Source organism: Cervus elaphus, chromosome 9 (assembly GCF_910594005.1).
Source record: "Cervus elaphus chromosome 9, mCerEla1.1, whole genome shotgun sequence".
NCBI classification, from domain to species: Eukaryota; Metazoa; Chordata; class Mammalia; order Artiodactyla; family Cervidae; genus Cervus; species Cervus elaphus.
In genome coordinates, this window is record NC_057823.1 from 12,065,954 (window position 1) to 12,093,697 (window position 27,744).

General features: G+C 39.8%; 3 protein-coding genes across 3 annotated transcripts; all 3 read right to left on the minus strand.

The window, feature by feature from the left end:
* Positions 1 to 260: 260 nt before the first annotated feature.
* Positions 261 to 1,223, minus strand: LOC122699851 (olfactory receptor 7C2). Its single transcript, XM_043912268.1, has one exon. It carries the CDS (start codon positions 1,221 to 1,223, stop codon positions 261 to 263), a length of 963 nt encoding a protein of 320 aa, XP_043768203.1.
* Positions 1,224 to 13,399: 12,176 nt separating this feature from the next.
* On the minus strand, positions 13,400 to 14,338 carry LOC122700993 (olfactory receptor 7C1-like). The gene has a single exon (XM_043914018.1). The coding sequence runs from the start codon at positions 14,336 to 14,338 to the stop codon at positions 13,400 to 13,402; it is 939 nt and encodes a 312-aa protein (XP_043769953.1).
* An 8,155-nt stretch (positions 14,339 to 22,493) lies between these two features.
* Positions 22,494 to 23,525, minus strand: LOC122699337 (olfactory receptor-like protein OLF4). The gene has a single exon (XM_043911170.1). It carries the CDS (start codon positions 23,460 to 23,462, stop codon positions 22,494 to 22,496), a length of 969 nt encoding a protein of 322 aa, XP_043767105.1. The 5' UTR covers positions 23,463 to 23,525.
* Positions 23,526 to 27,744: the final 4,219 nt, after the last annotated feature.

Here is a 27,744-nt window from a genome sequence, read left to right on the forward strand (position 1 = left end):
AAAAACATGAGATTTAGTTTATTTTTTAAGAAATTTAAATTATGATTAAATGTAACAGAAACTATCAGGTTCAATTTATATGAAGTTAAAATTCATATGGTTACAAATTGAAAAAGGGAACCAAAGATATATTATGAAGGAAAATAGGTCTGTGAAGACCCAAAGAAAGTTTTTCTTTAAAACATGAATATTAGGAAAGAGAAAAACATTAAGTGAAGGAAGCCAGGATTTCTGGTCCCCAATGTTTTGTGCCCAGTTACTTATGAGAGCCCTCTGAAGGCCCTGTGAATGAGAGACGGTGCCCTGCTAATGAGCCGCACAAGGGCCCCCTTCATGTCCCTGCTCCTCAGACTGTAGATGAAGGGGTTCAGCATGGGGGTGACCGTGGTGTACATCACAGAGGCCACCAGACTTGTCCTAGAGGATGAAGTGACTGCAGAACTGAGGTAGACCCCTAGGCCTGTGCCATAGAACAAGGAGACCACTGAGAAGTGAGACCCACAGGTGGAAAAAGCTTTGTATTTGCTCCTGACTGATGGAATTCTCAGGATTGAGGAGAAAATCTGATAGTAAGAAAAGAGGATCCCAGAGAGAGGAAAAACAGCTAGGATAATAGTCACAAAATAGACCACTGTGTGATTGATGAGGGTGTCAGAACAGGCGAGCTTCAGGACTGCAGGAAAATCACAGAAAAAGTGTGGGATCTTCATGCTTCTGCAGAAAGACAGCTTCAGAAGGGTTAAGGTCATGAGCAGGGAGGCTGTGATGCTGAGGCTCCAGGATCCCAGAGCCAGCAGCCCACAGACCCGGGGGTTCATGATGACCATGTAGTGCAGGGGGTGACAGATGGCCACGAAGCGGTCATAGGCCATCACAGTCAAGAGTAAATTGTCCAGACATCCAAACACAATGAAAAAAAATACCTGGCTGAGGCAGCCTGCATAGGTGATAACTTTACTCTGTGTCTGGAGGTTCAGCAGCATCTTTGGGACGGTGGTGGAGGTGAAACCGATGTCTGCAAAGGATAGGTTGGAGAGGAAGAAGTACATGGGGGTGTGGAGGTGGGAGTCTGAGATGACGGCTAGGATGATGGCCAGGTTCCCAGTGAATGTGACCAGGTACATGGACAGAAACAGCCGGAAGAGGAGAGGCTGCAGGTCTGGGTCCTCTGAGAATCCCAGGAGGAGAAAGTTTCTGACTCCTGTTTGGTTTCCCCTTTCCATGAGTCTGTGGGGCTAGCCAACAAGGAGGAAAAAAGGAATACAAAATTTACCCCAAATAAATATTCCCCAGAGAGACAGAAATATCCTTAATCCAAACTCAGAGAGATCATAAAGTCATTCATTTTGGCTAAGGATTGACTTTCTTTGATGACAAATTGTGGTTACTGTTGACATCTAGAAATTGTCTCAAGTGCAGCACTTCTCAAATTGTGGTTCCTGAGCAACATCAGCAACCCCTAGAAACGTTAGAAATACACCTTTTTTAGTCTTGTCTGATCTGCATGTGTGCTCAATTGCTCAGTTGTGTGTCTAACTCTTGGCAACCCCATGGATTGTAGCTGCCAGACCCCTCTGTCCATGGGATTTCCCAGGCAAGAATACTGGAGTCCCTGGTGGCCCAGACGGTAAAGCGTCTGCATGCAATGTGGGAGACCCAGGTTTGATCCCTGGGTTGGGAAGATCTCCTGGAGAAGGAAATGGCAACCCACTCCAGTATTCTTGCCTGGAGAATTCTGTGGATTGAGGAGCCTGGTAAGCTACAGTCCACGGGGTCACAAAGAGTCGGACATGACTGAACGACTTCTAAAAAAAAAAAATATTGGAGTGGGTTGCAATTTCTTCCTCCAAGAGATCTTTCCAACCCAGGTATAGAACCTGCATCTCCTGTATCTCATGCATTGGCAGGTGGATTCTTTTCCACTGAGTCATCTCTGACCTACTGAATCAGATTCTCTGGGTGTGAAGCCAGCACTTGGTGCTTCAACAGGCCCTCATGGAAATTCTGACACATACAGGTTTGAGAAGCACTGCTCTAGTGCTTGCCTGCATCCCCAAACAATCATCCCTTTCCTGGAATCCCTGATGACTACTCTTGAGTGTTCTGCTCAGTGCTTATGGGAATGGGGGATTCCCTAACTCTAGGCAGCTCTTCTCACTCATTGAGAGTTTCTTAGATCCTCTGGACCTTGGGTGCTCCTTTTGCTAAAAAAGGAAAGACCCTAATATTTATATTTCATTTATATTATCAACATCCCTATATAAATTCAATCAAAATTGAATTTCTAAATATAGACTCCTAGAGTTTCTAAATATTGAGTTTATCCTCACATAAATCATCTTTTATTTTTAGCTTTGAGTGGGTGCGTGCTTAGTCGTGTCTGACTCTTTGAGACCCTGTGGGTCTGTAGCCCACCAGGCTCCTCTGTCCATGGAATTTTCCAGGCAGGAATACTGAAGTAGGTTGCCATTAGGAAATGGCAAATGGAAATCCCCTCCCAAAGGGATCTTCCCAACCCAAGGTTGGAACCTGAGTCTCCTGCATTGGCTGGTGGCGTTTTTACAACTGAGCAACCTTTGAAGCCCATGAAAACATACCTATCATCTCCAAAAATGTCCTTGTATTCTTTAGTGTGGTATGAATACAATCTATTCCTCTAACATATTTTAAAGAGTACAATACTGTATTATTACTCTACTTACTATGTTATATCCCTGGAGAAGGAAATGGCAACCCACTCCAGTATTCCTGCCTGGAAAATTCCATTGACAGAGGAGTCTGGCGGGTTACAATTGATGGGGTTGCAAATCAGACACGACTTAGCGACTAGATCATCACCACCACCACCATGTTATATACCAGATCTCTAGAATTTATTCATTTTGATAACAAATCTTGATACGATGAATAAGAATTCCCTATCTCCTTTCCCTTCCAGCCAATAATTCCAATCAACATTCTATTGCGTGCTTCCATGAGTTTAATGATTTTAGATGCCTCATGTAAGTGGAATCACACACTATTTGTTCTTTTCTGTCTGACTTGTTTCACTTATTATAATGTCCTCTAGATTCATCTGAGGTGTTGCAAATAGCAGGATTTCTACATGGCATTTTAATGTGTTTTAGGTTTAATGCTATTAATCATGATATTCCCTCACATTGTATCCTTGATATCACTATTACATTAGGAAAACCTTAGATTTTCCTGTATTTATAAGGTGTTGTGGGCATTTTCTGACTTCCCTGGTGGCTCAGACTGTAAAATGTCTGCCTACAATGTGGGAGACCCGCGTTCAAGCCCTGGGTTGGGAAGATCTCCTAGAGAAGGAAATGGCAACCCACTCCAGTATTCTTGCCTGGAAAATCCCATGGATGGAGGAGCCTGGTGGGCTACAAGTCCAAGGGGTCACAAAGAGTCGGACACGACTGAGCGACTTCATTTCATGGGCATTTTCTAGACTCTTTTATTAATTAAAATTTTTTTCTAATATTTATATGCTTTCTCCAAATAGCATTAATTTACAATATCTATTTGTCTTAAGGTCTTTTTGCATTGCTATAAAACTCCATAACACTGTTCAAATTTATGTTGAGTTGGAATTCTTATTATTTTTCCTTTATTTCAAGGGAATAATTCTAGGGTTTTTATTTAATATGATGTTTATCGTAATTTAGGATATATCTATGTGTATTTTATCATCTTAACTTGCATTTTTTTATTCCTATGTATTTTAAAGGGCCTTTTCAAGATACAAATAAGTGTTTCACAATTGATTAATAATTTAGAAAAAATAGTGTTAAATGTTATCTCCATATTCTCTAATAAATTTCAAATGTCGAGTGTGGAGCTAGGAACCATATAAGCTATCAGAAGAAAATAAATAGAATACATAGATAATACAATTTATACATGAATATATGTAATCTTGAGCTTCCCAGGTGGTGCTAGTGGTAAAGAACCCAGCTGCCAGTGCAAGAGATGTAAGAGGCCAGATCTTTCCAACCAGTTCAATCGCTGGGTTGGAAAGATCCCCTGGAGAAAGACATGACAACCCACTCCAGTGTTCTTACCTGGAGAATCCCATGGACAGAGGAGCCTGGCAGAATCCCATGGACAGAGGAGCCTGGCAGAATCCCATGGACAGAGGAGCCTGGCAGGTTGTAGTCCATGGGGTCGCATAGAGTCAGACATGACTGAAGTGACTTAGCACACACACACGCATATGTAATCTTTAAAAGTAGACGTTCTCTATGAATGGAAAGTCTTTGATGGAAATAAGGGAAGCAAAGATCAATAATTGGACGACAAATTGAAAAATTACTAATGAGAAATGTGCCATGAAGAAAGCTGGAATGCAAAAGATAATTACTTGACTAATAAAATTAGTGTTTTTAACCTATAAAGCCTTAATTATAAATCATAGAAACATTAATATATTACCTGGGAAAAAGGCATAGGATATTAAAAATTTATTAAAAAGTATAAAAAGGATAATAAATGTTTGAAAATTTTTTTCTAGTATTAACCTATGAGGATGAAAGTAAAAGAAGATACCTTTTCACTGAGGTAATTAAGAAGCCACTGAGAAAAATAAAGACTAGGAATGCAAAATTTCATCAAGTGGAAAGAGAAATAGCACTTCACATACTGCTATGAGATGGTAATTGATCTGTATTTTCTGGAGTGGAGAAATTAAATCAGTGTACAGATCTTTTATAAGTTTCCTTGTACAAATTCAAGAAAAATGATCAACAAGATATACCAAAATGTGGACAAGAGTCATCTTGGAGTGATAAAATGAGTCTGGATTTTTCAACTCATTTTCTTCTATTACATCTTTCAAAAATTACAAATGAACACACATTTATTCTATCCTCAAGAAATAAACATTTAAAGATTTGGAAGGCATTGTTAATGCAAGTTACACACAACAAAGCTAGGTAAAGCAGAAAATTAAGGTATAAGCAGAGTTAAGGAATTAAAGAGAAGAACAGGTCTAAAGTTGAGACAATCCAGAGCTAATTCTTCGGCAAAAGCAAACATACAGGCAAAATTAGTCTAATGAAGGAAATAAGAAAGAAAACAGTAATGCCTAAAATTAGCAATGAGAAAAATAAACATAGATGTAAGGAAATGCTCAATTTTGCAAGAAAATGTTATTTAAAACTTGGCATAAAAAACTAGAAAATCTCTAAGAAATTAATTTATTTCTGGGAAAATATTGGTGTCCAAAGTTGACTCAGAATGGAGGATAATAGATCAATAATTAAGGAGGGAATTAAGCAAACAACAAGATTTACCTCCAAAAATGCTGTTGTGGGACCTGAGGGCAGGAACAAAAGAATTCTCCTTTAAATATTAAAGAAGAAAAGAAAGTTTATCATCACTATTATCAATTCTGAGGAAGTTCTAGCCAATGCAGTACAAGGAGAAAAGATACAAGAGATGTAAGTATCAAAAAAGCAATTCTTTGTTTGAAGATGATGGATTTGCTGAAGATAATAAATTGGCAACTGAAAACCTCTTTTTAAAAAAATTTATTTTTAATTAGAAGAAGAAAACCTCTTTGGACTGAAAATGATTTTAGTAAGGCAGTTGATACAAAACAAATATGTAAAAACCAACAGTCACCTTAAAGTAACATTCAGTGGCATTCAGATGTTTTGCAACCATTGCTTCTATCGAGTTTTGAAACATTTTCACCACTATGAGAACTCTCTGTGCTATCTCTGTAACTTTCTTTAAAATTTCTCTAAAATTATTCAAAAATAAAAATTAACATAAAAAGTGGATACAAGAGAAAAATAACCCCAGCAGTGTTCATATGTGCAGTTAAATCTCTCAGAAAATAGATCACAGTCATTTCACATATTAACAAAAATGTAAGCCTCTTAGAACAGGGACTGGAAATTTGCAAATACACAATAAATGAAAGTGATACATTTACTAAATAAGTCAAATGACTTGAGGACCTCCATGCTTCAAGTATTTGTATGTCAAGTATTTGTCAAGCTAAGTTTTGTATGCCATAGCTCATTTTATCATCATCATTATTGTTTTGATTTAACAAATGAATATATGTAAATGGTATACAATAATCATTAACATGTATAGATATTCACTGGGTGATGGAGACAAAAAAATTCTTGTGCATTATCTCCTTTAATTTAATTTTCATATTAACCTTACAAAGCGGATACTATTATTATCCTCATTTTATAAATGTGGTAACTGAGGCAGAGAAAAATTCAGTAACTTAATATCACACAGCCGTTTGAATGGGCTGAATGGGTTTGTAAGGCACAGTGGTAAAGAATCTGCCAGCCAATGCAAGAGACACAAGAGACCTGGGTTCAGTACCTGGGGTTGGGAAGATCCCCTGGAGTAAGAAATGGCAACCTGCTCCAGTATTCTTGCCTGGAAAATTCCATGGCCAGAGGAGCCTAATGGGCTACAGTCCACGGGGTTGCAAAGAGTTGTACATGACTGAGCATGCACACACATATATTAAGTGCTACATAGGAAGAATCCCAGAGAATGCTTCTTGTTTGAGTGAGTGAATAAATGAGTAAGATTTGGTAGATAAAAGAATACAGGAGAATCAGATGGAGAATGGAAGCACATAGCTCCTGAGAAACAGCTAGGATGGTTGGGTAAAAAATATGAAGAGATGTCGGGAGCTTAAACAAGGTCAGTTTCCATTAGGAAAGAGAGAGATTCTCAGAATTGGGTTCCAGAAGAGAGAGGAAGGAACCTGAGTGAAAGAGAGATTTTGAGAGACTCAGGACTTGAACTGTGCAGAGTGTTTTAAGTAAATGGACTCTTACCAACTGTGTTATCCTCATTTGTGCCACCCAAATTAATACTCTGAGAGTTCTGCCTGCCTCCATACCTGTTTCCCACAGCACACACTCTGATGTCTTCAATGAGCCTCTAGTTCCCTGGATCCTTTCATTCCTGGGTGATGGATCCTCAACTCAGCTCCAGTGAAGTGCAAGGAGGTGGCATCAGCCATCCATTCCCTGAAAGGGCACAGCTGAACTTACTCCTTTCTGGGACCATGGAGCTGTAGTGAGAGGAGTGAGGGGCATATTTACCGTTTCTGTAGCTTCAGCGGTTGAATTCTCACAACTGCTCATTAAGTTAATTGTTCCATTGCTACTCTGCTCTGAGCAGTTTGGTTCCCGTGAGTGTGGAAGCCAAACCAGAAAGGAGCTTCTTTTCTGCTAACTTTGTCCCCATGGGAACACCCCTCCCCATGCACCTTAGTCACAATGCTCTTTCTCCAGGATCTGATCTCCACTATCTTTTCCCACAAGCACTTCCTCAACATCTGAGATGGAATTTTTTTGTCTATCAAGGGCATGATGGCACATTTTTCAAGATCATGTGAATGTCAAGCAGCTTAACTTGGAATTATGAACAAGGCTGTGGGTCACACTCAACTACCAACAAAACCAGACCAATGACTTTGCCACAACTTCTGTTCCTACTGCTGAAAGGGCAATCTGGAGAAGGTTCCAGGAATACAACAGGACAAATAGTGTGAGAACTGGATTGACTGGCTGTTCAGGCAGACTCTGTGGGAATATATGGCTTTTTAGGGTCAAAACTTGACTTCAGGGTCAAGTTCATTGGATGGTCCTCAACACTCTAGTCCAGAGAGAATGGACTATCTTGAACAAATCATAAAAGAGTGACTTTGTTTTCTATATATCTCTCTTTTTTAAAAGAAATATTTATTTTTAATGGAAGGATAATTGCTTTACAGAGTTTTGTTGTTCTCTGTCAAACATCGCCATGAATCAGCCATTGGTATACGTATCTTTTATAAGTGAAATCTAAAAAATAAAACAAACTAGTGAATATAACTAAAAAGAACAGACTCACAGACACAGAATTTTTTTTTTCTTTTTTTGACTGCACTGCTCAGCACATAGAACTTCCTTGACCATGGATTGAACCCATGCCCTCTCCACTGAAAGTGTGGAGTCTTAACCTGTGGATCACCAGGGAATTCTGGACTCAAAGACATAGGGAACAAATCAGTGGCCAACAGTGGGAAGAGGGAAGGGAGAGGGGCAAGACAGGGGCAAGGGATTAAGAGGTACAAACTACCATGCATAAGATAAGCCACAAAGATATACTTTAGAGCACAAGGAATATAGCCAATGTTCTATGCTAACAGTGAATGAACTATACCCTTTAAATTTGTGACTTGCTATGTTGTACACCTGAAACTTAAATAATATTTTTTTGCAAAGTTTAAACTTTTTATTTTGTATTGGGGTATAGTCATTTAACAATGTTGTGGTTGTTTTAGGTGAACAGCAAAGGAACTCAGCCTTATGTATCAGTTCAGTTCAGTCGCTCAGTCCTGTCTGACTCTTTGTGACCCCAGGGACTGCAGCACGCCAGGCTTCCCTGTCCATCACCAACTCCTGGAGCCTGCTCAAACTCATGTCCATCGAGTTGGTGATGCCATTCAACCATCTCATCCACTGCCTTATGTATACATGTATCCATTCTCCCCCAAAACCCTATCCCATCCAGGCTGGTACATGACATTGAGCAGAGTTCCATGTGCTATGCACTAAGTCCTTGTTTGTTATCCATTTGGAATATGGCAGTGTGTACATGACTTTCCCAAACTCCCTTACTATCCCTTCCCCTGGCAACCATAAGTTCGTTTTCTAAGTCCACGAGTCTCTTTCTGTTTTGTAAGTAAGTTCATTGGTATCATTTTAGATTCCACATATAAGAGATGCAATGCAATATTTCTCCTTCTCTGTCTGACTTACTTCACTCGGTATGACACTCTCTAGGTTCATCCATGTTGCTGCACACAGCATTAGTTCATTCTTTTTAATGGCTGAGTAATATTCCACTGTATGTATGTACCACTTCTTCTTTATCCATTCCTCTGCTGATGGACATTTAGGTTGCTTGCATGTCTTGTCTATTATAGACAGTGCTGCAATGAACACTGGTGTGCATGTATCCTTTCAGATCATATTTTTCTCTGGATATATGCCCAAGAGTGGGATTGCAGGGTCATGTGGTAGCTCTATTATTAATTTTTAAAGGAATCTCCATACTGTTCTCCATAGTGACTGTACCAATTTACATTCCCACCAACAACATAAGAGGGTTCCCTTCTCTTCATGCTCTCTCCAGCATTTGTTGTCTGTGGATTTTTTTGATGATGGCCATTCTGACAGGTATGAGGTGATATCTCATTGTAGTTTTGGTTTGCATTTCTCTAATAACTAGTGATGTTGGATATCTTTTCATGTGTCTGTTGGTCATCTGTATGTCCTCTTTGGAGAGATGTTTATTTAGGTCTTCTACTCATTTTTTGAGTGGGCTTGAAGCTTATGTAATATTGTTAATAAACTACACCTCAATAAAAAAGTAAAAAAGAACACCAGTATATAATAAGGGAGTAACTTTTATAACCCAAATAAAATATTAAAAAAAAATCAGTAGGATATTTAGGGCATCCTCCTCTTGAATGACAGTAGCCACAGCTACTGAGCCTGCGTGCCCTAGGGTCGGTGCTCCATGACAAGAGAAGCCAGTGCAATGAGAAGCCTGAGCACTGCAACGAAGAGCAGTCCCCGCTTGCCACAACAAGAGAAAACCCGAGTGCAACAGGGAAGTTCAGTGCAACCAAAAATAATAAATAAATTTTAAAAAAGCCTTAAGAAATGATGTTTCCAAATTTCTTCTTTGTTCACATATTATTTAAATAATGGATTTTAGTTTTTCACTGTCATCATTCTTTTTTTTTTAATTTTTTAAATTTTATTTTTATTTTTTATTTATTTATTTATTTTGTATTAGTTGGAGGCTAATTACTTCACAACATTTCAGTGGGTTTTGTCATACATTGATATGAATCAGCCATAGATTTACACTTATTCCCCATCCCGATCCCCCCTCCCACCTCCCTCTCCACCCGATCCCTCTGGGTCTTCCCAGTGCACCAGGCCCGAGCACTTGTCTCATGCATCCAGCCTGGGCTGGTGATCTGTTTCACCATAGATAGTATACATGCTGTTCTTTCGAAACATCCCACCCTCACCTTCTCCCACAGAGTTCAAAAGTCTGTTCTGTACTTCTGTGTCTCTTTTTCTGTTTTGCATATAGGGTTATCATTACCATCTTTCTAAATTCCATATATATGTGTTAGTATGCTGTAATGTTCTTTATCTTTCTGGCTTACTTCACTCTGTATAATGGGCTCCAGTTTCATCCATCTCATTAGGACTGATTCAAATGAATTCTTTTTAATGGCTGAGTAATATTCCATGATGTATATGTACCACAGCTTCCTTATCCATTCGTCTGCTGATGGGCATCTAGGTTGCTTCCATGTCCTGGCTATTATAAACAGTTCTGCGATGAACATTGGGGTGCACGTGTCTCTTTCAGATCTGGTTTCCTCAGTGTGTATGCCCAGAAGTGGGATTGCTGGGTCATATGGCAGTTCTATTTCCAGTTTTTAAAGAAATCTCCACACTGTTTTCCATAGTGGCTGTACTAGTTTGCATTCCCACCAACAGTGTAAGAGGGTTCCCTTTTCTCCACACCCTCTCCAGCATTTACTGCTTGTAGACTTTTGGATAGCAGCCATCCTGACTGGCGTGTAATGGTACCTCATTGTGGTTTTGATTTGCATTTCTCTAATAATGAGTGATGTTGAGCATCTTTTCATGTGTTTGTTAGCCATCTGTATGTCTTCTTTGGAGAATTGTCTGTTTAGTTCTTTGGTCCATTTTTTGATTGGGTCATTTATTTTTCTGGAATTGAGCTTCAGGAGTTGCTTGTATATTTTTGAGATTAATCCTTTGTCTGTTTCTTCATTTGCTATTATTTTCTCCCAATCTGAGGGCTGTCTTTTCACCTTACTTATAGTTTCCTTTGTAGTGCAAAAGCTTTTAAGTTTCATTAGGTCCCATTTGTTTATTTTTGCTTTTATTTCCAATATTCTGGGAGGTGGGTCATAGAGGATCCTGCTGTGATTTATGTTGGAGAGTGTTTTGCCTCTGTTCTCCTCTAGGAGTTTTATAGTTTCTGGTCTTACATTTAGATCTTTAATCCATTTTGAGTTTATTTTTGTGTATGGTGTTAGAAAGTGTTCTAGTTTCATTCTTTTACAAGTGGTTGACCAGTTTTCCCAGCACCACTTGTTAAAGAGGTTGTCTTTTTTCCATTGTATATCCTTGCCTCCTTTGTCAAAGATAAGGTGTCCATAGGTTCGTGGATTTATCTCTGGGCTTTCTATTCTGTTCCACTGATCTATATTTCTGTCTTTGTGCTAGCACCATACTGTCTTGATTCACTGTCATCATTCTTGTAGTCTATCCAGTCTCCTTTCCTTCTTTTGACTGTTACACAAAATAGAGTCAAATCTGGGATTCTGCTTTTCTATTTGTACAGGCATTTTTATGGTCCAGTCTTATCATGTGTAAAAAATATTTTGCTGGAGAAGGAAAAGGCAACACAGTCCAGTAGTCTTGCCTAGAGAATTCCATGGACAGAGGAGCCTGGTGAGCTATCATTCATAGGGTCTCAGAGTCAGACACGAGTGAGCATTCATGCACACAATGGGTGATGGGGGGAGGGGGAATGGTTTCAGAATGATTCAAGCACATTACATTTATTGTGCACTTTATTTCTATTGTTATTATATCAGCTCCACCTCAGATCATCAGGCATTAGATCCTGGAGCTTGGGGACTCCTGCTTTAGCTCATTCCCTTGGGGATTTTGCACATGGAAAATTTTAATATGTTCTCTTTCCCTTTGGAAGACACTTTCCCATGGTTCTCAATGAGGATGATTTGGCCCCTTATGGAGTATATGAAGACATTTTTAGTCCTTGCAACTTGGCTGGTGATGTATCTTATCCAGGGATATGACTAAACATCCTACAATGTACAAGAATAGCCCCTATAGCAAAGAATGACCCAAACCCAAATATCAATGATGCCAGGGTTGAGAAATTCTGCTCCACATTATACATCCTCTTTCTTCCTGGGGTATACTGAGCTTTATGACCTAGTCCTAATAGATGGCAGTGTACATGGGGAGAAATTGGCTTAATAATATTGGGACAAAAAGCTGGAGCATTACAAAAATTACTCTTGTATGTAATGAGAGCTGAAATTTGTTTAGGACTTGCCACCTGCATTCCTTATGGCATTGCTTTGCCATTTTATTCCATTTAAATCTCTTGTCACCCTTCTGAGGCATGCCTTGTTATAGGTTCATTTCAGATAGAGCAACTTAAACACATGGGGATTGAATATTCTTTGGATAAAGAAATTGTGGTACATATACACAATGGAATATTACTCAGCCATAAAAAAGAACACAGTTGACTCAGGTCTAATAAGGTGGATAAACCTAGAGCCTGTTATACAGGGTGAAATAAGTCAGAAAGAGAAAGACAAATATCATATATTAACACATATACATGGAATCTAGAAAGATGGTACTGATAAACCTATTTGTAGGGCAGCAATGGAGACACAGATATCGCACAGACTTGTGGACACAGTGAGGGAAGGAGAGGGTGTGATGAACTGAGTGAATAGCATTGAAACATATACATTACCAGATGTAAAATTAGAATAGCCAGTGGAAATTTACTGTATGATACAGGAAGCTCACATCTGATGCTTTGTGATAACCTAGAGTTGTGGGAGGGATGGGCGGTGGGAGAGAGGTGCAAGAGAGAGGGAAGATACCTATACGTATGGCTGATTCATGTTATATATAGCAGAAACCAACACAATATTGTAAAGCAAGTATCCTCCAATTAAAAATAATTAAGTTTTTTAAAAGAAAAAAAATCTAAGAAAGATAAAAATAATGCAACAAAATATATTTATCTCATCACCATCTACTAAGATGGCATCACTGTTTGAATTCAGGAAAATTTTAGGGCTCTCTCTGGTGGCGCAGTGGCAAAGGATCCACCTGCCAATGCAGGAGACTCAAGAGACTTGAGTTCAGTCCCTGAGTTGGGAAGATCCCCTGGGGGAGGAAATGGCAACCCACTCTAGTGTTCTTGCCTGGAGAATCTGATGGACAGAAGAGCCTGAGAAGCTACACTCCACCGGGTCACAAAAAGAGTCGGACACGACTGAACACACACACACACACTCCACCCATCCTCCTGAAAACACACACCTCTCCATCTCTAGTCTACACTTGTTCCCAGTGTCCTGAGGATGGACAGTTAGCTTGCTTTTCCACCCTTGCCTCTCTCAAGAGATCCATTCCAACTTCAGAACTAAGTGCACCGAAAAATTAAGAGTCCACACTCCTAAGTGTTCTGTTCCATTGCTCTTGATCACATGTGTCCAGGCTCCAGGTCATTGTTGTCACTGGGGAGACAACGTGTTGCAGAGAAGCTTTCTTAGAGCTCTTTTCATGTCCCTGTTCCTCAGGCTGTAGATGAAAGGATTCAGCATGGGGGTGATCACGGTGTACAGGATGGAGACAAACGCCCCTGTCTGAGAGTCATGTGTCCATGTGGAGCTGAGGTAGACCCCAAGGCAGGTTCCATAGAACAAGGAGACCACCGAGAGGTGAGACCCACAAGTGGAAAACGCGTTATACTTCCCTCCTGTCGTTGAGATCCTCAGTACAGAACAAACAATTCGAGAATAAGAGAGAAGGATGCCGGTGAGAGGAAAAAAGCCCATAACGCCTGTCACAAGATACAATACGACATTATTGATGAAGGTGTCAGAGCAGGCAAGCTTGAGGACCTCAGGGAGTTCACAGAAGTAGTGCTGGATGTCAACGATGGCGCAGAAAGAGAGCCGGGACATGGTTAAACTCTCAGGAAGCGCCCCCAGAACGCTGATGAGCCTGGTTAGAAGGAGCAACTGTGCACAGAGCCGCACGTTCATGATGACCGTGTAGTGCAGGGGGTGGCAGATGGCCACGAAGCGGTCATAGGCCATCACGGTCAGGAGTAAGTTGTCCAAAAGTCCAAAAACTGTGAAAAAGTACATCTGGGTGATGCAGCCTGCGTAGGTAATGGCTTTGCTCTGGGTCTGGATGTTCAGGAGCATCTTTGGGATGGTGGTGGACGTGAAACAGATGTCAGACAATGACAGGTTGGAGAGAAAGAGGTACACGGGGGTGTGGAGGTGGGAGTCTGTGATGATGGCCAGGATGATGAGCCCGTTCCCAAAGATGGTGACCAGGTACAGAGAGAGGAAGAGCCCAAAGAGAACAGACTGAATCTCTGGCTTCTCAGAAAGTCCCAGGAGGAGAAATACTGGGAGCTGTGAGTGGTTTCCCAGTTGCATGTGAAAGAGTGTCTGCCAAGACAGAAGCAGAAGCGAGATTAAATCGGTGATCAACAGGCATCTTAGAAATGTGGTCACTTTTAGCTTGAACACAATATATTGATGAGACAGTGCTTTTGCTTAATGGTCTCTTCTCTCTTGTCTGTCACTTTGGGGCCTCCTAATGCCATTGTCTTCTCCTGTGTTGCCACCAGTAGCTAGAAAAGTTTCACATGAAAACTAATTTTGCACTCAAAGAAGATCTCATTTGTTTGAATACCTTGACCCTTGGTCACCCAGTCTTCTCAGATGCCTTTGTACTTTATTTGTACTTTATTATTAAACACCTTTATAATAAAATAATTATTTTATTTAAATTATTATTCATTTTATTTAATAACCATTAATTTATAATTAATTAATCAATGCCATTAATTATTAATTTTATTTAAATTTTTTACTTTAAATACTAATTAGAAAGGCATAGATCTGTGTATAATTTCCATAAACTATGATAATGATATGGTGTCTTCTACTCACTTGATTAAAATGTATAATGGACAATCATGAAATAAGGTATGGAATTATTAATTTTTTCCCAGAAAAAAATTGCTAATTTTGAAATCTCACAAAACCTGTTTTAAATACATAAAAATTATCTGGAGGCACATGAGAATAAGTGTTCCAGTGAATTTTCTAGAGCTATTTTAATCATGATACTGAAAGCCAATAGCCTGCTACAATAGCAGCGGTACAAGAAAAACCATAGACTAATCTCTAATTAGCATATTATTTAAAAAGCTCGAAGAAAATAGCAATAAAATATAAAAATATTTAGCAATTTGTCATGCAAACCAAATACTATGCCCAGGTAACATTTAATCCCAGAAAGCAACCAGTGTTTCACATTGGTAATGTATTTATTGCCATAGAGCAAATAAGTAGGAAAAAATCATCCAAAAAATTGGATAGTCTAATTGAATGTCAAAGATACTGCTTGAAAGGAGTTCTGAGGAAACTAAACAGGTTTCATTACTATGAAAATAGCTTCCTTGATCATCAGCTTATATCAACCCACACATGAAAATATTTGAGAACTCTACATGAAGATCATACAGAAGACAAATACGTGTGTCCCTACCACTACCCAATGCTGTTCTGAAATTTCAAACCAGTATGACCAAAGAATAAAATAGCAATCCTATGGTCACATCTTGGGTAAAAGTAAATTGATCACATTTTCAGATGATAAACTGGCTACCTAAAATCAGTCGGAGAGCTATTACAACTGAGAAGTCATTCTGGTGAAACTAGATTGAAATACAAACATGCATCATTTTCTTTCCCATTTCCAGCAATAAACAGATGCACAATAGAAAAAAAAACACATTCTATTTGAAATTGTACAAAAATAGGGCTTCCCTGGTGGCTCAGGCGGTAAAGAACCTGCCTGCAACGAGGGAGACCCAGGTTTGACCCCTGGGTTGGGAAGATCCCCTGGAAAAGGGAATGGTTACTTACTCTAGTATTTTTGCCTGGAGAGTTCCATAGACAGAGGAAACAGTGGGCTACAGTCCATGGGGTGCAAAGGGCCAGACACGACTGAGTGACTGACACATATGACATACACAGCCTAACGTCTGGCTCATTGAAGGCACTTAAGAAATGATATAAATAGCAATGAATATTTATTAAACTTACCAGGCACAGGAATCGTGCTCATCTCTTCCCCTGAATGGTCTCATTTCATCTCCCTGGAAACAAATGGGATGAGAGTGCTGTCATTCATGTACATCACAGAGACAACTGAAAGTGGCTGTGTGTGCTCGCTGATTTGTTAATGAGGCGTGTGGCCCCTCTGATGTGCAGGTTACAGTAAGCCGAGCAGGAGGAGACTGGGCACTGGGTAAAATGTTAGGGGAAGACCAGTGTAGCCCAGGAGAAAACTAGGAGAGAGATGGTTCCTGATGAGTTAGGAGAGGGTTGTAGAAATAATGTGGGAATGAGCAGAAGGCAAGGGAGATGAGGAGAGGGAAGAGACTGTAATTAAACTTGAGGATTCCTTCTTGGTTAGCACTTGAACATTTCAGAATCATTTTTAATCTATAGATTTGTCCAATTTTCTTACTCCTGACAGTGCTCCTGGGGAAATTCCTCTATTTCCCAAAGATGCTCTGTGCTGTTATTTCCAATCTGATGGACTCATCCCAGGAAGGTGAATCGTGTAGCCAGCAGCTGTGTCTCCATCAGGGAGCTGGTGCCAGGCACCTGGAGAAGGGAATGGCAACCCACTCCAGTATTCTTGCCTGGAGACTCCCATGGACAGAGGAGCCTAATGGGCTACAGTTCGTGGGGTCACAAAGAGTTGGACATTATTGAACAACTCACAACACATGGATCTCTAGACCAGGGTGATGTTTCTAGGAAGCATGAGAGAATGTCTTTTCCCCCTCATATTTGTGAACTGAAGGTGAGGGGCAAAGTGTATTGTGCTCCAGAAGCTGAATTCTCAAAGCTTCTCATTAAAATTTTTTATTTTTGTAAGCTTGGGGCAATATAACTGCAGGAATATGGGGACTATAATCAAAATGGAAAAAAATTTCAGTTATGTCCTTAGGGGTAGATGTTGGAAGAATGTGTCTTCTCCCACTGGGACCATTAAAACCTTTTTTATTATGGAAAATTCAAACACACACAGAAGTGAAGAGTAGTGAAGAGTGTAATGAACACTCATCAATTCATCAATGGGTTTCACAAGTTCCTGACCTGTAACCTGGCCGCATGACTCCTGTTCACATGAGATGATTATTTTTAAGCAATTCCCACATATTTTTACCTATTAATATTTAAGCAACTTCAGCATGTCTCTCTAAAAGAAAAGGATAATTAAAAAAACCAGATAGCCCCATCACTATTGAAATCTAGTTAGTTCTTGAATTATGACCAGCAAGAACAAATTGACCCCAGATCATATAAGATGTATATGTAAATATTTTGATTATTATTCTTTTTAAAAATTAATTTTTATTGGAGTCACTTTACAATGTGGTGTTAAGTACTGCTATACAACAAAATGAATCAGCTATGTGTATACATATATCCCCTATTTTTTAGATTTCCGTCTTATTTAGGTCCCACAGAGCATCGAGTAGAGTTCCCCGTGCTATACAGTAGGTTCTCATTCGTTATGTATTTTATACATAGTAGTGTATATATATATCTGTCTCAATCTCCCAATTTATCCTCCTTCCTCCCCTCTCTCTCCCCAGTATCCCTATATGTCGGCTGTGTGTCTGTTTCTGCTTTGCAAATAAATTCATCTATAACATTTTTCTAGATTCCACGTAACAGCAATATTATATGCTATTTGTTTTTCTCTTTCTGACTTATATCTCTCTATATGACAGTGTCCAGGTCCATCCACGCCTCTGCAAATGGCGCTATTTCATTCCTTTTTATGGCTGAATGGTATTCCACTGTGTGTGTGTATGTGTGTGTGTGTGTGTGTGTATACACCACATTTTATTTACCCCCTCTTCTGCTATTTGTATGTAATTTTGAAAGAAAAGCATTTCACTTATTTTGAAGGCTGTGATACATTCAGTAGTTGATCCTTCTACCTGAAGTTTCTTCAGTGTCATCAAATAACATACACCTGAAAAAGACTTTGTTTCACAGTAAGATAAAAAGATTAGCCTGGTTTATCCACGTTAGTGAAATGTAATAACGAGATCCTCTAAATACTGAATGAGAATAAGAAAATTGAGGCCAAAGAACATTTAATATGCTAGGCTGCTGGTTTTGAAGATTGAGAAAGGACCATGAACCAAGGAATGTAGGTGGCTACCAGAAAGTCATTTAGGAGGGAAATGCATTTTCTTCTGGAGCATCTAGATGGATCCCAGCACTGCAAACATGTGGACTTTAGTCCATTGAGACCCATTCCAGTTTGAGTTTTGGATCTGTACAACTTCAAGTTATTATCTATCTATTTATATCTATCTATGGACAGAGGTTCCTAACATTGTACAGGAAGTGGTGATCAAAACCATCCCCAAGAAAAAGAAATGTAAAAAGACAAAATGGATGTCTGAGGAGGGCTTACAAATAGCTGAGAAAAGAAGAGAAGCTAAAGCAAGGGAGGAAAGGAGAGACATAACCATCTGAATGTAGAGTTCCAAAGAATAGCAAGGAGAGATAAGAACGCCTTCCTAAGTCATCAATGAAAAGAAATAGAGGAAAACAATAGAATGGGAAAGACTAGGGATCTCTTCAAGAAAATTAGAGATACCAAGGGAACATTTCATGCAAAGATGATCACAATAAAAGAAATGGTATGGACCTAACAGAAGCAGCAGATATTAAGAAGAGATGGCAAGAATACACAGTAGAACTACACAAAAAGTCTTAAATGACCCAGATAACCACGTTGGTGTGATCACTCACCTAGAGCCAGACATCCTGGAGTGTGAAGTCAAGTGGGCCTTAGGAAGCATCACTACGAACAAAGCTAGTGGAGGTGATGGAATTCCAGCTGAGCTGGAATCCTAAAAGATGATGCTGAGAAAGTGCTGCACTCAGTATGCCAGCAAATTTGGAAAACTCAGCAATAGCCACGGGACTGGAAAAAGTCAGTTTTCATTCCAATCCCGAAGAATGTTCAAACTACTGCACAATTGCACTCATCTCACAATCTAGCAAAGTAATGCTCAAAGTTCTCTAAGCTATGCTTCAATCGTATGTGAACTGAGAACTTCCTGATGTTCAAACTGGATTCAAAAAAGGCAGAGGAAGAACCAGAGATCAAATTGCCAACATCTGTTGGATCATCAAAATAGCAAGAGAGTTCCAGAAAAACATCCACTTCTGCTTCATTGACTACACTAAAGTCTTTGATTGTGCAGATCACAATGAACTGTGTTTCTTAAAGAGATGGGAATACCAGACCATCTTACCTGCCTCCTGACAAATCTCTATTCAGGTCAGGAAGTGACAGTTAGAACCGGACATGGAACAGTGGACTGGTTCCAGATTGGGAAAGGAGTACATCAAGGCTGTACCCTGTCACCCTGCTGATTTAACTTATATGCAGAGTACATCATGCAAAATGCTGGGCTGGATGCAGCACAAACTGGAATCAAGATTGCCGGGAGACACACCAATAACCTCAGATATGCAGATGTTACCACTCTTAAGGCAGAAAGCAAGGAGGAACTAAAGAGCTTCTTGATGAAAGTGAAAAAGGAGAGTGAAAAAGCTGACCTAAAACTCAATATTCAAAAAACAAAGATCATGGCATCCAATCCCATCACTTCAGGGCAAATAGATGGGGAAACAATGGAAACAGTGAGAGACTATTTTCTTGGGCTCCAAAATACTGGGGATGATGACTGTAGCCATGAAATTAAAAGATGCTTGCCCACTGGAAGAAAAGTTATGACTAATCTAGACAGCATGTTAAAAAGCAAAGACATTACTTCGCTGATGAAGGTCTGTCTAGTCAAAGCTATGGTTTTTCCAGGAGTCATGTAGGGATGTGTGAGTTGGACTATAAAAAAAGCTGAGTACTGAAGAATTGATGCTTTTGAATTATGGTGTTGGAAAAGACCCTTGAGAGTCCTTTGGACTGCAAGGAGATCCAACCAGTCAATCCTGAGAGAAATCAATCCTGAATACTCATTGGAAGGACTGATGCTGAAGCTGAAGCTCCTATATTTTGGCCACCTGATGTGAAGAGCCGACTCATGAGAAAAGCCCCTGCTGTTGGAAAAGACTGAAGGCAAGAGGAGAAGGGGACAACAGAGGATGAGATGGTTGGATGGTATCACCAACTCAATGAACATGAGCTTGAGCAAGCTCCGGGAGTTGGAGATGGACAGGGAAGCCTGGCATGCTGCAGTCGATGGGACTGCAAAGAATCAGACAGGACTGAGCAACTGAACTGAACTGACTTATCCATCCATCTATCTATCTACTTATCTATCTTTGTATATACACACACATGCATAACATATATACATAGCTATGACGGGATAATTTGTTACAGTAGTATGCGTGCGTGCTTAGTTGTTCAGTTGTGTCCCATTCTTTGGGACTTCATGGACTGTAGCCTGCCACACTTCAATGTACACGGGATTTTCCAGGCAAGAATACTGGAGTGCATTTCCATTTCCTACTCCAGGGGATCTTCCTGACCCAGCGATTGAACTCACTTCTCTTGCATCTCTTGCACTGTCAGATGGATACCACTCTGACACCTGGGAAGCCCCAGTAAAATATAAATCATATATTTTTATCCAATAAGATTTTGTTTAAAAAAACTGAGATTAAGCCTCTCAGTTTATTCACTTAGGTTCCTCCAGGTAGTATTTTCTATTGAAATCCCACCTTAATAGAAGAAAATTAGAGTCAATTTGGAGACAGTTGTTTCCATTAACTGATACAGTGAATCCCACACTGCATGAGTGTAAATATGGTTTTGATTTTGAGACTTTGAGGTGTTAAGATGGAAAAAGTAATTAAAATTATTAAATTAGATCACTCATTCTACCTTAAATCTTTGTGCTTAAATTTCTACTTTCCTTGGATTTCATGTTAACTAGACAATGTTCGTTTTTAAAATTTCTTTACCTTCCAACAGTCTTGTAAGATTTCTTTTAATAGAATAAATTGGATTATAAATGATTTGGTGTGCATGTACATATGTGTGTGTGTGAACATGGTTATTTGAAAGAGAAATGTATACAAATAGAGACACGTATTGGGCTTCTCAGGTGGCACCAGCAATAAAGATTCTGCCTGCCAATGCAGGAGACTTGGGTTCTATCCTGGGTTGGGAAGATCCCCTGGAGGAGGGTATGGCAACCCACTCCAGTATTTTTGCCTGGAGAATCCCATGGACAGAGGAGCCTGGCGGGCTACAGTCTATGGGGTTGCAGAGAGTTGGACACCAATGAGTGACAAACTCTTGCACATATACACAAGTATCTTTTGTGTAGTAATAAATGTTTGATTAATATTTTCCTCATCGTATTTAAAGTCAAGTTCAACTCTAAGGCCATATTATGTAAATCTGTTTATTCATCTTTGTCTTTCTGTGTAGCTTCCACTTGGAGACATCTATTTTATTATCAGTTTTTGCCAGTGTCAGTTGTAAACATGGAGGACATCAATCTGAATAACAACAGAAATCAAAAGAGTAGAAAAATACCCATGAACAACTATAACAAGGTATATGTTAAGGTCTGGAGTATTCGGAAGAGCAGTTAAGGAAGTGATATATAAAGGAATGAGACTCACAAAAGGAAAACAGTGGTCTCAGATTTTTTTTTCCTGTTACAAGCTTATGTAAGTAGCTTTGATTGCCAAGAGAATGAGACTCACAAAAGGAAAACAGTGGTCTCAGATTTTTTTTTTTCTTTCTGTTACAAGCTTATGTAAGTAGCTGTAATTGCCAAGAGTATTTTTTCTTTTTTTTCCATAGGGGCCTTCTCCCATGGCTTAGCAGTAAAAGAATCCACCTGCAATTCGGGAGACATGGGTTCAAGCCCTGGGTTGGGAAGATCCCCTGGAGTTGGTCATGGCAACTCACCCTAGTATTTTTGCTTGGAGAATCCCATGGACAGAGGAACCTGGTGGGCTAGAGTCTATAGGGTCCCACAGAGTCGTACATGACTGAAGTAACTTAGCATGCATGCATACAACCTTGAGATAATGGGAAAATTCAAATATCTTAGATCCATGGTTGAAGATAACCTTGGAATAATAGGATAATGACAAAGGGAAAAATTAAAAAAAAACTTTATTAGAATATAGTTGCTTTACGATGTTAACTTATGCTATACTGTAAAGTGTATGGATACACATATCCCCTCGTTTTGGATTTCCTTCCTATTAGGTCACCACAGAGCACTGAGTAGAACTCCCTGTGGTATACACTAGTTCTCATTAGTTATCTATTTTAAACCTAGTATCAACAGTGTATATTGTCAGTCCCAATCTTCCAAGAGAATTCTTGAATATAAGAGAGAGCACAAAGTTTCATAAAATGAGTTGCATAAATTGTGTAGAGAAGTTGAGATAAAAGAAATGGAAATTCCAATAAGGGACTGACGAGGCATGTTTTACTTACTTCCATATCTGATATAAACTGCAATTTCTGGCTCTGAGGCTTTCATCATGGGCACTTCTTAAGCCTTAGGACCACATGTCCTTTTAGAGTTGCCTTCCCCAAGAACATTTTCAGAGCCCTCTTTATGTCTTTGTTCCTCAGACTGTAGATGAAGGGGTTCAGCATGGGTGTGACCACAGTGTACATCACTGAGGCTTTTGCATTTGAATGGGAACTGTGGGTAGCAGCAGAGCTCATATACACTCCTAAGCTCGTACAATAAAATAAAGAGACTACTGAGAGGTGAGATGCACAGGTGGAAAGGGCCTTATACCTCCCCTGAGATGATGAAATTCCATATATGGAGGACACTATCTTAGAATATGAGTAAAGGATACCAGTAAGAGAACCAACACCCAGCAGGACAGCTGCAAAACACATCACCATGTTATTGGGAAAGGTGTCAGAACAAGCAAGTTGTACCATTTGATTGAGTTCACAGAAAAAGTGAGGGATGTGCAAGTCTGTACAGAAGGATAGTCGCAACACCATTAAGCTTTCTAACAAGGAATGCAGGGCACTCATGACCCAGGACACCAGCACCAGCAGTGCACAGAGCCGGGGGCTCATGATGACCGTGTAGTGCAGAGGGTGGCAGATGGCCACAAAGCGGTCGTAGGCCATCACGGTCAGGAGGAAGTTGTCTAACACTGCAAAGAGTACAAAAAAATACATCTGTGTGATGCAACCTTCATAAGTTATAACTTTGCTCTGTGTCTGGATGTTCCACAGCATCTTTGGGATGGTGGTGGAGCTGAAACAGATGTCTACAAAGGACAGGTTGGAGAGGAAGAAGTACATGGGGGTGTGGAGGTGGGAGTCTGAGCACACAGCCAGGATGATGAGCAGGTTTCCAAGCACAGTGATCAGGTACATGGAGAGGAAAAGCCCAAAGATGAGGGGCTGCAGTGCTCGTTCCTCTGAAAATCCCAGGAGAAGAAATTCTGAAATTTCTGTGTCATTTCGTGGGTTCATGTGGTAGAGGTGACTGTAAGGAAGGGTAAAATAACATGACTAATTTTCACACAGATAGGCATTACTCACATTGTTTAAATAATACAATTCATATTTGGTCATCAAGAAATCAATATTTTACGTATGGTTCTTATCCCCTTCAGAGAATTCCCCACGCCTTCTCTAGTAAGCAAACTTGCCCCATTTTTAACTTTTCCCCCATTATGTCATGTATTCACAGTTTTAATGAGAAATTCCTGCACTTGAAAATTGAATTGCAACAATGTTTCCCATATAGTCTATGCAGGGATTGTGATATGTTAAAAAAACAAAAGCTCCTGAAATCCAGATTGGAGAAAGAACATAAGCAAGTTAAAAACTTGTATATCATGTTTAGGGGTCTTCCTTGGTGGCTCAGATGGTAAACAATTTGCCCACAATGCAGGAGAACCATGTTCACTCCCTGGGTTGGGAAGATATCCTGGAGAAGGGAATGGCAACCCACTCCATAATTCTTGCCTGGGAAATGCCATGGACAGAGGAGCCTGGTGGGCTTTAGTCCATGGGGTCACAAAGAGTCAGACACAACTGAGCAACTAAGTGCACACACACACACATGTTAGATGATTACAGATATTATAACAAGCATGCTAGATGACTACAGGTATTATAAAGTAAAAGGAAGTATGTAGAAGGAAGAGAGAGAAGGAGGTGTGTGTGCGCTAATTTTTATGCATGTTCAGGCCAGACCTGCCAAAAATGTGATTCTTGAACAGAGAGCCAGTAGTTGAGCACTTGTGGGGAAGTGTGTGCCTGAAAAGGGAACAGCCAGTTCACAGGTCTGCACAGCACAAAGCTGTTTGTTTAAGATGTTCAAGTTCAAAAAGAGGAAGCCGGTCTGGTGAGGGAGATCAGCAGGATGGAGAAGGAGAGGTGGTGTCTCAGGATGCTGAGGAAAAAGGAGGCTTCCTGCAGCTGGTGAAACCTCAAGTGGCAAGGAGTCCCTCATCCACATGTGTATCTCCAACACTTTATGAAATTCAATATAAAAAACCCCACAGCCATATGAAACAAAATTGAAGGAAAATCCAAAACCAACTTCTAGAAGAAAAACTATAAACATTATATTTTCGTCAAAAATGTACAAGAGTTATACTTTAATTAAAATTAATTAGTTAATTAAATTTATGAAAAGGCACTTCTCCTTGGAAGGAAAGCTATGCAAACCTAGACAGCATATTAAAAAGCAGAGACATCATTTTGTGACAAAGCAGTCAAAGCTATGGTTTCCAGTAGTCATGTACGAATGTGAGATTTGGTCCATAAAGAAGGTTGAGTGCTGGAAAATTGATGCTTTCAAGTTATGGTGCTAGAGAGGACTCTTGAGAGTCCCTTGGAATGCAAGGAGATCAAACCATCAATCCTAAGGGAAATCAACCACGAATATTCATTGGAAGGACTGATGCTGAAGCTGAAGCTCTAATACTTTGGCCACCTAATGCAAAGAGATGACTCACTCACTGGAAAAGACCCTGAAGCTGGGAAACATGGAAGACAAAAGGAGAAGGGGATGGCAGAGGATGAGATGGTTAGACAGCATCACCAACTCAATGGACTTGAATCTGAGCAAATTCTGGGAGACAGTGATAGCGAAGCCTGGCATTCTATAGTCCATGGGGTCACAAAGAGTCAGACATGACTTAGCCACTGAACAGCAACATGTTTTAATCATATAAGCTTGGGTCACTAACTCAATTTTAGATTACCAAAGACTTGGAAATAAAAGAATACGACAGAAGGTCTTTTAAAATGTGGGGAGGAAGCAGTATCTAAGTTACAATTTCCTCTTACATAGAAACATATGTATTCAAATATGCATATGGAAGATAGAGGTGATCTTTAGTCAAGTGTACAGAGAAATGCCTTCCAAATGGTGGCTGAATATGATGTAAGTTTTAGAAATACGGTGCAACTTTAAGAAATAAAAATGCAATGTCTAACCACAAAGAACAAAAGCAAGTAATAAGGGATGTGAGAAGTAGTTGGAAATATGTATAAAGTATGATTTATTAGCATCAAGCCTTCCCTGGTGGTGACTCAGATGGTAAAGAATCTGTCTGCATTGCAGGTGACCTGGGTTCAATCTCTGGGTTGGGAAGATCCTCTGGAGAAGGGAACGGCAACCTACTCCAGTATTCTTGCCTGGAGAATTTCATGACAAAGGAACCTGACAGGTGACAGTCCATGGGATTGCAAAAAGTTGGACACAACTGAGCAACTAACACAACCACAGCAACACAATGCAGAAGAACACTCATTTTCATTTTTGGTGAAAGCAGTGAAGAACGTGTTCTTTCAGTTAAAAAAGTTAAAAAGCAATGAAAAGAACAGAATATAACTGACTTATTGATTTTACCACACGAAATTTAAAACTCCCAGACATTCTGCATAAAACTTGTATACATACATAAAATAACCAAGTGGCAAAGAGCAAACATGATGAAAAAACTTTTAGTCTTTGAAAGAATACAATCAAAAGCAAGAATCCTGCCAAATTCATGATGCAAAAGCAAAAGCATTGAACAGACAATTTTCAATTAACTTTCTTATTAATATATAAATATATTCAGCCTCACTGGTAATGAAATAAATGCAAAGTAAGCTGATTAGCATATCCATTTTTACATAATAAATGCTCTTTAATGCATATTAGGAGAGAGGAGATACTGTGAAAGGTATGTCTCATGAACTACTTTTGTAGGGAAATGTTTGCCAGTATTCCTTTGTCTGGATCCCTCTCATTGTAGTCACATAGGATCCATCTTAAAAAATAAAAGTCCTTACATGTCTGTACAACCCTCCACAGCTAATGCTCAGTATCTCTACTTCAGTTAATAGCAAAAATCCTTGGACTTTGCTTCTACTTTTACTGGAAGCTTTACACCTCCAACTCACTCTCATAATTGAGCCTTTATGTCCATCATTTAATGGCTAACACTGACTTTTGCACTTCTCAGTCGCTCATTCATATCTGACTCTTTCCAAGCCCAAGGACTGTAGCCTGCCAGTCTCCTCTGTCCATGGGATTCTCAAGGCAAGAATACTGGAGTCGGTTGCCATTTCCTTCTCCAGGGAATCCTCCTGACTCAGGGATCCAACCCTATCTCCTCATTGAAGGCAGGTTCTTTATCACTGTGCCACCAGGAATTCAATATTTGCATTTCTTTTTGCATTATAAATTAAAACATTAATTAATCAAGTAAAGAAACAACCCCAGTGATCTTGGTTATGAGTTAGTCCAGACTGGCTCAGGTGAACTCAGGTAAATGTTCTTGCCTCCATTCCATTTGACCTTCTCCTGCAGTATTTCCTGGACTCTTGGCCTCACCTGGGTGGAGTCTCTGAGAGGAAGTTTGCAACATAGATGTCCCAGGTGCTCTTGGATGACTGACGATGGAGACAGAAGCTCTGTTTCCAGACAAGACAATGGGATGGAGTCAAGCATTGGTCTTCTAGTCGAATTATGAGTCTGCAAGCAACAGCTCTGTCCTGTCTATCCCAAGGTTGCTCAGGCTGAGGGATGCAGCAGAGGAGATATTTACAGCTCCCCATGTCTGCTCATTAGGTACAATTCCCTCCTGTTAGCACCATCTCTAATAATTGATATCCCTGTGGGACACTGGTCTGGACAGATAAGAAAACTTTCTTTTCGTTTTCTGTTTCTAGGTGACAATGTCAGATGGATATAGAATTTATTACTTCTCTCCATGATCTTTCCTGTCCTGGGGGAGTAAAACTTAAGGTCCTATCCCAATCCCCAGTCCACATTTTCTCCAGAGTCTAAGATTGAGGTTTCTGTCTTGACTAGGTCTGTGATCAAAGCATTTACTCCTGGTGGGTCCCAGCCCCTAATATCTCTAGAAAATTACTATTCTCACCTTCAAGCAGTGGGATAAATTTGTTCTTTTAATGTAAAACCTTGGGCAGTACACTGCTTGAATTCATTACAGTTTTGTCAAAAATGTTAGGAATTTTGCACTTAAAGCAAGAGTTAAGACCTGTCAGTTCCTCATTAGAAAATGTTTTTAATTATAAGAAACACATAGATCTTAGCTCCTTTTGGAGTTTCTACAGCTTAATTTTTAGAAAACTCCATTCTTTGTGGTAAGTGTAAAGTGCTAGCCACTCAGTTGTGTCTGACTCTTGTGACCCCATGGACTGTAGCCCGCCAGGCTCCTCTGTCCATGGAATTCTCCAGGCAAGAATACTGGAGTGGGCTGCCATTTCCTCCTTTAGGGGATCT

What these genes read in the sequence shown, in the direction of transcription:
- LOC122699851 (XM_043912268.1), bottom strand. Translation starts at nt 1,223, where the DNA reads ATGGAAAGGGGAAACCAAACAGGAGTCAGAAACTTTCTCCTCCTGGGA.
- LOC122700993 (XM_043914018.1), bottom strand. Translation starts at nt 14,338, where the DNA reads ATGCAACTGGGAAACCACTCACAGCTCCCAGTATTTCTCCTCCTGGGA.
- LOC122699337 (XM_043911170.1), bottom strand. Translation starts at nt 23,462, where the DNA reads ATGAACCCACGAAATGACACAGAAATTTCAGAATTTCTTCTCCTGGGA.